The sequence below is a fragment of the Ranitomeya imitator genome, chromosome 1 (genome assembly GCF_032444005.1).
Source record: "Ranitomeya imitator isolate aRanImi1 chromosome 1, aRanImi1.pri, whole genome shotgun sequence".
Taxonomy (NCBI): Eukaryota; Metazoa; Chordata; class Amphibia; order Anura; family Dendrobatidae; genus Ranitomeya; species Ranitomeya imitator.
Genome location: NC_091282.1, coordinates 1,217,757,702 through 1,217,767,761, shown reverse-complemented (window position 1 = coordinate 1,217,767,761; position 10,060 = coordinate 1,217,757,702). Strand labels below are relative to the sequence as shown.

Genomic DNA, 10,060 nt, shown 5'->3' with positions numbered 1-10,060 from the left:
AATAAATCTTATGGCTTGAAGGGTTAAAATAAGGTATATGCTGTTATAATAATTTTTACCTTTATATATTATAATACTCTAACCCCAAACCTAACCCCAGCCCTCACCACAACACTAAGCCCAGCCCTCACAACAACACTAAGGCCAGCCCTCACCACAACACTAACCCCAGCCCTCACCATGACACTAAGGCCAGCCCTCACTCCAACCCTAACCCCAGCCCTCACCATGACACTAAGGCCAGCCCTCACTCCAACCTTAACCCCAGCTCTCACCACCACACTAAGCCCAGCCCTCACTCCAACCATAACCCCAGCCCTCACCACAACACTAAGCCCAGCTCTCACCACAACACTAAAGCCAGCCCTCACCACAAGACTAAGCCCAGCCCTCACCACATCACTAAGGCCCACCCTCACTCCAACCCTAACCCCAGCCCTCACCACAATACTAAACCCAGCCCTCACCACAAGACCAAGCCCAGCCCTCACCACAACACTAAGGCCGCCCTTGCTCCAACCCTAACCCAGCCCTCACCACAACACTAAGGCCAGCTCTCACTCCAACACTAAAGCCAGCCTCACTCCAACCATAACCCCAGCCCTCACCACAACACTAAGCCCAGCTCTCACCACAACACTAAAGCCAGCCTCACTCCAACCATAACCCCAGCCCTCACCACAACACTAAGGCCAGCTCTCACTCCAACCCTAACCCCAGCCCTCACCACAAGACTAAGCCCAGCCCTCACCACAACACTAAGGCCAGCTCTCACTCCAACCCTAACCCCAGCCCTCACCACAACACTAAGGCCAGCTCTCACTCCAACCCTAACCCCAGCCCTCACCACAAGACTAAGCCCAGCCCTCACCACAACACTAAGGCCCACCCTCACTCCAACCCTAACCCCAGCCCTCACCATGACACTAAGCCCAACCCTCACCACAATACCAAGCCCAGCAATCACCACAACACTAAGGCCCGCCCTCACTCCAACCCTAACCCAGCCCTCACCACAACACTAAGCCCAGCTCTAACCACCACACTAAGCCCAGCCCTCACCACAACACTAAGCCCAGCCTTCACCACAACACTAAGCCCAGCCTTCACCACAACACTAAGCCCAGCCCTCACCACAATACTAAGGCCCACCCTCACTCCAACCCTAACCCAGCCCTCACCACAACACTAAGCCCAGCTCTCACCACCACACTAACCCCAGCTCTCACCACCACACTAACCCCAGCTCTCACCACAACCCTAACCTCAGCCCTCACCACAACTCTTACCTCAGCCCTCACCACAAACCTAACCTCAGCCTTCACTATAACCCTATCCCCAGCCCTCACAACACTAAGCACTCACCGCAACCATAACCCCAGCCCTCACCGCAACACTAACCCCAGATTTAGCCCTAACACTGACCCAAACTCTCGCTCTATCCATAGCCCTAACATACCCCAGCTCTCACCACAACTCTTAAAGCCAACCCTCACCACAACCCTAAGCCCTCACCACAACTCTAATGCCAGCTCTCACCACACCTCTAACGCCAACCCTCACTGTAACGGGGTCTACTGTGCTGTAGTACCTCTTTCAACACCCCCCGTGTTTCAGGAGGTCCACTCTGCTTTTGCTGGATTCTGAATGAAGGACGCTGGCTGGAATTCCTTGATTACGTGAGAGCTATAAAAGCTGACTGCTACTCCACGTATTTCCAGTCTAAAAGAACACACTTTATTCACAGCACACAGAATATATAACACAGATACACAGGGCAGGCCAATAGAAAAAGCAGGCCAGACATACATTACAATAGCCGCAGGGGGCCGGAGCCTGCTGATATTTACTGTGGGAATTACAAAGGTGGGGGAGGTCAGAAGGTGAATATCTTGTCCCCTCTGACCAGGGGCGCAGCCTGTGGACTGATGCATTTCACATGGAACCTATTATACATAATATATACTGCATAACATATTCTTGGTGCTGGGGGTTCTGTAACACGGCTCCCCTTTTCAGCGACGCGATCGGCATACACAGTCTGATCCTTAACGGATCGGTTTGGGGATGACCGAAGTTTATGGGGTTGGTACAAGTTCCGTTTGTCGACTTAGTCCATCGGCATTACCGTTTTGTTTGCCAGGTCTGTAGTGGATGGTGAAGTCCAGAGGTTGTAGGGCTAAACTCCACCGCAGCAATCTGGCGTTGTCTCCGGAGACCCAATTAAGCCAGACTAGGGTATTATGGTCCGTTAGGAGGGAAAACTGTCGTCCATACAAATATGGTTGTAACTTTTTGAGTGCCCATACTATTGCCAGGCACTCCTTCTCGATGGCCGCATAGCTCACTTCACGGGGCAGTAGTTTCCGACTCAAGTAAGCTACCGGGTGTTCTTGGCCGTCCGGCCTGACTTGGCTCACTAATGCCCCCAATCCAAACATAGAAGCGTCTGTGTGAACAAGGAAACGTTTAGTTGGATCGGGTGCGGCCAATACAGGGGTATTGGTGAGGGCGTCCTTTAGCTGGCGGAAGGCTTCCTCACACTCTGGGGTCCAGGTTACCTGGCGGGTTTGGTTCTTACGGGTCAGATCAGTGAGGGCCTTGGCTACGCTGCTGTAATTGGGAACGAATTTCCTATAATACCCCACTGTCCCTAGAAACGCCATGACCTGGGTTATAGTGCTTGGGGTGGGCCATTTGGCTATGGCCTCAATCTTGGCTGGTTCTGGTCTCTGTTTCCCACTCCCCACCCAATGCCCTAAATACTGAACCTCTGCTTTGCCCACATGACACTTGTTTGGGTTCAGGGTGATTCCGGCCTTGTGGATCCTGTCTAATACTGTCTCTAGGTGATTTAGATGCTCTTCCTATGTCGCACTGTAGATGGCAATGTCATCCAGGTAGGCACAAGCATAGTCCTGGAGACCATCCAGAAGCCGGTCAGCCAGCCTCTGGAAGATCGCCGGGGCATTCTTCATCCCGAATGGCATAACTCGAAACTGGAATAAGCCGAACGGGGTGACAAATGCCGACTTGGGAATAGCATCAGGACTAAGGGGAATCTGCCAGTAGCCTTTGCATAGATCGATGGTGGTCAAATACTTTGCCCCTGCCAGCCGGTCTAACAAGTCATCCACACGCAGCATGGGATACGCATCCGTCACTGTTTTCTCATTGAGCTTATGATAGTCTACACAAAACCGTGTAGTCCCATCCTTCTTGGGCACTAACACTACGGGGGATGCCCAGGGACTATCTGACTCTTCAATGACCCCTAAACGCAACATCTCTTGTATCTCTTGTCGCATCCCTTCTCGTACAGACTCAGGGACGCGGAAGGGGGGTTGTCGCAGGGGGGTCTGATCCTGGGTCTCAACCTTGTGTTGTGCCAGGTGAGTGTACCCGGGTTTCCCTGAAAACATCCTCTGTCGCTGCCTCAACAACTCCTCCGCCTGCTGTCTCTCCCGGGGACCTAAGTCTTCACCTCAGTGTACCTGGTCCCATGTTTTAGACTGAGTCCTCTCCCCTAAGACATCAGGCAAGGGAAGTCCTAAATCCTCTGCCTCAGGTGCACAGATGGCCACTACCTATTCAGGGCGCACCCGATAGGGCTTCAGCATATTCACATGGAACATGCGGATAACCCTGGGGTCGTCACAATCGGCGACATTATAGGTGGTGTCGGCTATTTTCCCCACTACCTGGTAGTTGTCTTCCATTCATTCATTTCCTCCTGTAGAAGGGGTATCACATCCCGCTGTCTGCCACCAGTGTAACGGGGTCTACTGTGCTGTAGTACCTCTTTCAGCACCCCCCGTGTTTCAGGAGGTCCACTCTGCTTTCGCTGGATTCTGAATGAAGGACGCTGGCTGGAATTCCTTGATTACGTGAGAGCATATAAAAGCTGACTGCTACTCCACGTATTTCCAGTCTAAAAGAACACACTTTATTCACAGCACACAGAATATATAACACAGATACACAGGGCAGGCCAATAGAAAAAGCAGGCCAGACATACATTACAATAGCCGCAGGGGGCTGGAGCCTGCTGATATTTACTGTGGGAATTACAAAGGTGGGGGAGGTCAGAAGGAGAATATCTTGTCCCCTCTGACCAGGGGTGCAGTCTGTGGACTGATGCATTTCACATGGAACCTATTATACATAATATATACTGCATAACATATTCTTGGTGCTGGGGGTTCTGTAACACTCACCACAACCCTAAGCCTAATCGTCACCACAACCCTAATGTCAGCGCTCACTGCAACCCTAACGCCAACCCTCACCACAACCCTAAGCCCAATCCTCACCACAACCCTAACGCCAGCCCTCACCACAACCCTAACGCCAACCCTCACCACAACCCTAAGCCCAGCACTCACTGCAACCCTAACGTCAGCGCTCACCACAACCCTAGCCGAGCCATCACCGCAACCCTAATCCCAGCTCTAACTCTAACACTGACTGCTAACGGGCGCTAACCCTAGCCCTAACACTAATCTTAGCAATACCCCTGGTTAGGTTTGGAAAGAATGTGTAAATTGTAAAGTCTGTTATAATATTAGTGTTTGTTTTTTTTTAAGTGGAAACTTTTTATAAGTAGGGCCAGCTCCCCCAGCAATTCTCTCCTCTTTTGAAATTACAAGTTATGGGCAAAGATCTGCAGAGGGCAGCTCACCTGGGTCATTACTATCTTGCTCAGGCTTAGTCATCTTGTTTGCTGCCTATGCAGAGTACAGTAACCAAACAGAAACTCATATAATCCACTGCACAACAACTGTTGGCCGCAACCACAAAAGAAAGCAGCTGCTGACTGTTTTATTCATTTAGGTCCAGGACCATAAGGCAAGCACAGTCACTCAAAGAAGAAGCCATGTTTACCGCTAGATCATTTATCAATTGGGGTTGTGACATTTAGCGTCTTGGGGGGACTATAGTCTAAAGTTGGAAACAAAAGATGCTTTATTAATGTAATAATGAATGTTTTTAGAACTTCCCAAACATAGGTTCTGACTTTAGATCATACGTGTAGTAGGTGACCGTCACATTTGCCATCCTTCCCATTCGACTTGACACCGGCTTGGCCCTCACTTTCCTGAAGCCCATGTTCAGGTAGAGCTGATGAGCGCCGTGTTGTATGGTTGACGTGTTTAAAGTCACATGTTTGTATCCTCGCTGCCGAGCAAAGTCAATGACGTGTCTGCAGAGATTCGTGGCGATGCCCTTGTGCCGCTGCTCCTTAGCCACTGACAAACGTCTTAACACCACGTCATGGGGGGAGTCTTCCATGGGTTGGACGCCCACCATGCCAACTACCTGACCATTGACTTCTGCCACCCAAAAGCAGGCGTTCTTCCTTAGCATGTAGGACTCCTCTATGTTCTGTAAGTCTGTCTGGTAAGTTTTGTTTATACCCCTATGGAAGGCAAATAGTATGGCGAGACGACCTCCTGCCAAAAGAGCCACCACCACCAACAGAGACACGAAGAAGGATCTGAAGAACAAGTAGAAGGTAAAGAACGACACAAGGATGACCATGTGAACCTGACGAAGGCTCAACAAGTAAAAGCTGGTACTGGAAACATAGTCCATCATTCCTTCTGCAAATAACACACGGACAACGTCATAGTCTGTGCTCTCATAAGTTCTTATCAAGACGTCCGCCATCATCTGCTGCTGGGCGAGCTGCAATAAAACGAGACATTGAGAACAGTCAGTACAGTAAGAAGTATGTCCTCAATACAAGACAGGTATAAAGCGGGTGGTGGAATCCATCACAGGTCCATCCGCAATATGGAGAGAAGTGATGGGCTGCTCTTCACAATCATGGGATCCTGATCTCTCATTCAGATGAATTGCCCCTGGTGTATATTCTCCGACCCTCACCCCTGGGGTATAACCTACACCATTCACCTGTGGTGTCTAACCTCCTCTCCTCGCCTGTGCAATATAACATCTGCCCCTCACCCCTGGTGTATAACCTCCGACCCTCATCCCTGGTGTATAACCTCTGACCCCTCACCCCTGGTGTATAACCTACACCATTCACCTGTGGTATCTAACCTCCTCTCACCTGTGGAATATAACATTTGGCCCTCACCCTGCATGTATAACTTCCACCCCCTCACCCCTGGTGTATAACCTACACCATTCAACTGTGGTGTCTAACCTCCTCCCCTCGCCCGTGGAATATAACCTCTGGCCCTCACCCCTGGTGTATAACCTCCGACCCTCACCCCTGGTGTATAACCTACACCATTCACCTGTGGTGTCTAACCTCCTTCCCTCGCCTGTGCAATATAACATCTGCCCCTCACCCCTGGTGTATAACCTCTGACCCTCACCCCTGGTGTATAACCTCCGACCCTCACCCCTGGTGTATAAGCTACACCATTCACCTGTGGTGTCTAACCTCCTTCCCTCGCCTGTGCAATATAACATCTGCCCCTCACCCCTGGTGTATAACCTCTGGCCCTCACCCCTGGTGTATAACCTCCGACCCTCACCCCTGGTGTATAACCTACACCATTCACCTGTGGTGTCTAACCTCCTCCCCTCGCCTGTGCAATATAACCTTCAGCCCCAGCCCCCGATGTATAACATCTGGCACTCGCCCCCCAGTGAATAACCTCCACCCCTGGTGTATAAGTGCAGCGCCCCAGGGTCCTGGTCGTTGCAGTAATGTCATTCTTCCACCAGGGGGAGTGATGTTATGTCTGATGGGAATAAAGGAGATCACTTTACCAGGTATCACAAACCACACTTCACACTAGAGTCCACCAGGGGGAGCTATGCTCCTATTTAGTAGGGCACTCTTCACAATTAGGTAAAAACTGGTAGTCTGGATAGGAAGTGAGGCAGAAGTGAGCTGGGCTTCACCCAGTGAACTGCTATCTGAGCTCCGCTCAGGTAGTGGGTCCCTGACTGGGGTGGGATCCTAGTATCAAATATTAATAGTAAAGCCGCACCCTATAATGGCAATGTCTCTATGGACAGCAGAGTGCACGTCCTCACCAGGGGATCCATCCCAGTAGGTAAATCCAGAAGCGCATGAAGAGAAGGACAGCACCACAGCAATTGTGAAAAAACAGCTCCCGTATTTATTCTGCCATCTGCAACGTTTCGGTCCGTGGACCTTTTTCAAGCAATGCTTGCGCTTCTGGGGTGGGATCCTGTCATAGGCCTAGACAGAAGGACATGGAGCTGTGCCTGCCTACTGATGCGGCAGCATCCTAAGAAAGAGACATTGAAGGAGAATTGTGTTGCAGAGAGTGAGAAACGAAGTCATAGCAAAAGGAGAGGAAACCAGAGGGAGTTCTGCCCTGCAATACTCTGCCTCCCTCTGAGGCGCAGAAGCCGGTAGCCGGAACATCGAGGGAGTCATCGTCTCCAAGCCTGGCTTCAGAGACCGGCAGGACAGCTAGTTCCATATTAGTTGCTCGATCTTATACCCAGGAGGCACGGTGGCAACTGTGGGGGCCGGGGCGTGCTAGAGTCCCTGTAAAAAGCCTCAGGCCATCAGTCATACAGGTTTGTCCTATCCTTACCATCAGGGGGACAGAGAGAGAAAGACATAACATCCACAACAGTTGCGAAGACCTTACCGAGAAGCACAGCAGGGAGGTACTACAACACCCAGGCGCTAGAAGAAGGCTACTGATTTCCACCTGGATAAAGGGACTCTGGATTTGCCTTCGGACCGGCCAGACCCTGCCTGCCCTGTGATCTGGTGCTCTGGACTGTGGACGCTGAAGCCTTCAGTAAAGGTAAAGAGACTGCAACCTTGTGTCCTCGTTCTTCACTGCGCCTCTCACCATCTACACACTGGGAAGCCCTGGGGACACATTTCGCCTGTGGGAAGGTATACTATCTAGCTGCCATAACATCACCCCAGCGGACCCCTAAGCAGCATCGGTCACCCTGACCGAATACCACAGGTGGCTTCACGAACACTATCCCTTTAAAGACCTTTCCCCATTTACAACGGACCTCCCGAGGGCCACGGACCGGGTCAGCCACCGTGACATCCCCCTTGAGAACCGAAGGGCCTGGCTCTGAGTACACCACTGCCCTACGGGGGCGCTCCATAACCTTCACCCCTCGCCCAGGGTGTATAGCCTCTGGCTCTCACTACCCCCCCAGTGTATAACCTGCAGACCTCACCCCCGGTATATGACCTCCACCCCTCACCCCCATTGTATAACCTCCGACTCTTATCCCTGGGTACGGAAAGTATTCAGACCCCTTTACATTTTTCACTCTTTGTTTCATTGCAGCCAGAGCCGGCTCCAGGTTTTCATGGGCCCTGGGCGAAAGAGTCCCGGTGGGCCCCTTTAACACATACCACAATTCATAATGCACCGATACGGCAGAGAAATAAAGGTATAGTACAATGCCAAAGATTTCACTTCTTACATTGCATGAGTGATATCTATTGTGCATTCTACATTAGCTCAGAAACCGGACAGTATAGTCCTCTATACAGAATAATGAGCCCCATATATTGCTCCATACAGAATAATGAGCCCCATATATTGTTCCATACAGAATAATGAGCCCCATATATTGCCCCATACAGTATAATGGCCCCATATAGTGCTCCATACAGTATAATTGGCACCACATAGTCCTCTATACAGAATAATGAGCCCCATATATTGCTCCATACAGAATAATGAGCCCCATATATTGCTCCAAACAGAATAATGAGCCCCATATATTGCCCCATACAGTATAATGGCCCCATATATTGCTCCATACAGTATAATTGGTACCACATAGTCCTCTATACAGAATAATGAGCCCCATATATTACTCCAAACAGAATAATGAGGTAAACAATGGTGATGGGATTAAGTAGCACTATTAGCATACAAGCACACATCAATAAACAAAGCTTAACACACTCAATGTACAGTCACTATTACAGACTTACACAGTATGTTAGATAGTATATCAGTTGGTTGGCAAGTCTGTCTTCTTGACCCACCAGACATAAACACTTAAATTCACAAGCCAATATACAGATAAAAAAAGCCAGTTCTTTTGGTTTGCAAAAAACATGGTTGTCTGGAAAATTAAGATACAATCTGGTTTCTTCACAACTATTATAATAATAATCTTCATTTTTATATAGCGCTATCATATTCCGCAGCGCTTTACAGTTTGCACACATTATCATCACTGTCCCCAATGGGGCTCACAATCTAAATTCCCTATCAGTATGTTTTTGGAATGTGGGAGGAAACCCATGCAAACACAGGGAGAACATACAAATTCTTTGCAGATGTTGTCCAAGGTGGGATTAGAACCCAGGACTCCAGCGCTGCGAGGCTGCCGTGCTTAGCACTGAGCCACTATTCAGAATCTCAGGAAAAATGGGGAACAAACGTTGATATTAACAAATGGACAATCTCTTTGTAACTACTTCACCTATTTTATGTTTTGCTGCAATGTGTTTTTTTTTTGTTGTGGAAAATCCAAAAAACCACTACATTTTTTATGAGAATATCATGACATTTTTCTTTAAGAGTAAGCACCTGGTGAAGAGTCCTGATTAAATAAATGTACGAAATAAGCATATTTAACAGTTGTCATTATGTTTTTACTAAAATCCACACAGTTGCAGTTATTGTGCATTTTTTTTTATTGAATTTTAATACTTTTAATTATTAGTAAAGCATTTTGGCATAAATTTCATTTTGTGTTTGATAATGACAAATAAATCACTTCAATGTTACGTTTGATTTCATAACTGTGTTCTGATGACAGAATAAAACGTGATTAGCCAGCATGTTCATTTTAATGAAATATGACGATTTTGAGCCTGGGGTCATATAGACCACATGATACCAAAGCAGTGATTTTTTTCATAGTCCCACAGCAGGGTTAAAATCATGAAGTCTTTATTCCAAAAGAATTAACAAACATCCTGTGGTATCCTCATGTTTTGTGTCCCCCCCTACGACTCCTCCATCACAGAGGACTTTGTTTCCTGTATTTTGTATTTTTGAATTTTTCTACAAATTTTTAATTCTTCTGGAATAAAGACTTAATG

The 10,060-nt window shown here is 48.7% G+C and overlaps 1 protein-coding gene across 4 annotated transcripts in view; it reads right to left on the bottom strand.

The window, feature by feature from the left end:
• Positions 1–4,778: 4,778 nt before the first annotated feature.
• LOC138657324 (probable N-acetyltransferase camello) overlaps positions 4,779–10,060 on the bottom strand; it is an 80,531-nt gene continuing 75,249 nt past the window's right edge. For all 4 annotated transcript variants that reach the window (XM_069745052.1, XM_069745054.1, XM_069745051.1 and 1 more), the window contains exon 3: positions 4,779–5,688. In XM_069745052.1, coding sequence (XP_069601153.1) covers positions 4,990–5,688 — 699 coding nt within the window. In that variant the 3' untranslated portion in view covers positions 4,779–4,989. The remainder of the gene's footprint in view (positions 5,689–10,060) is intronic.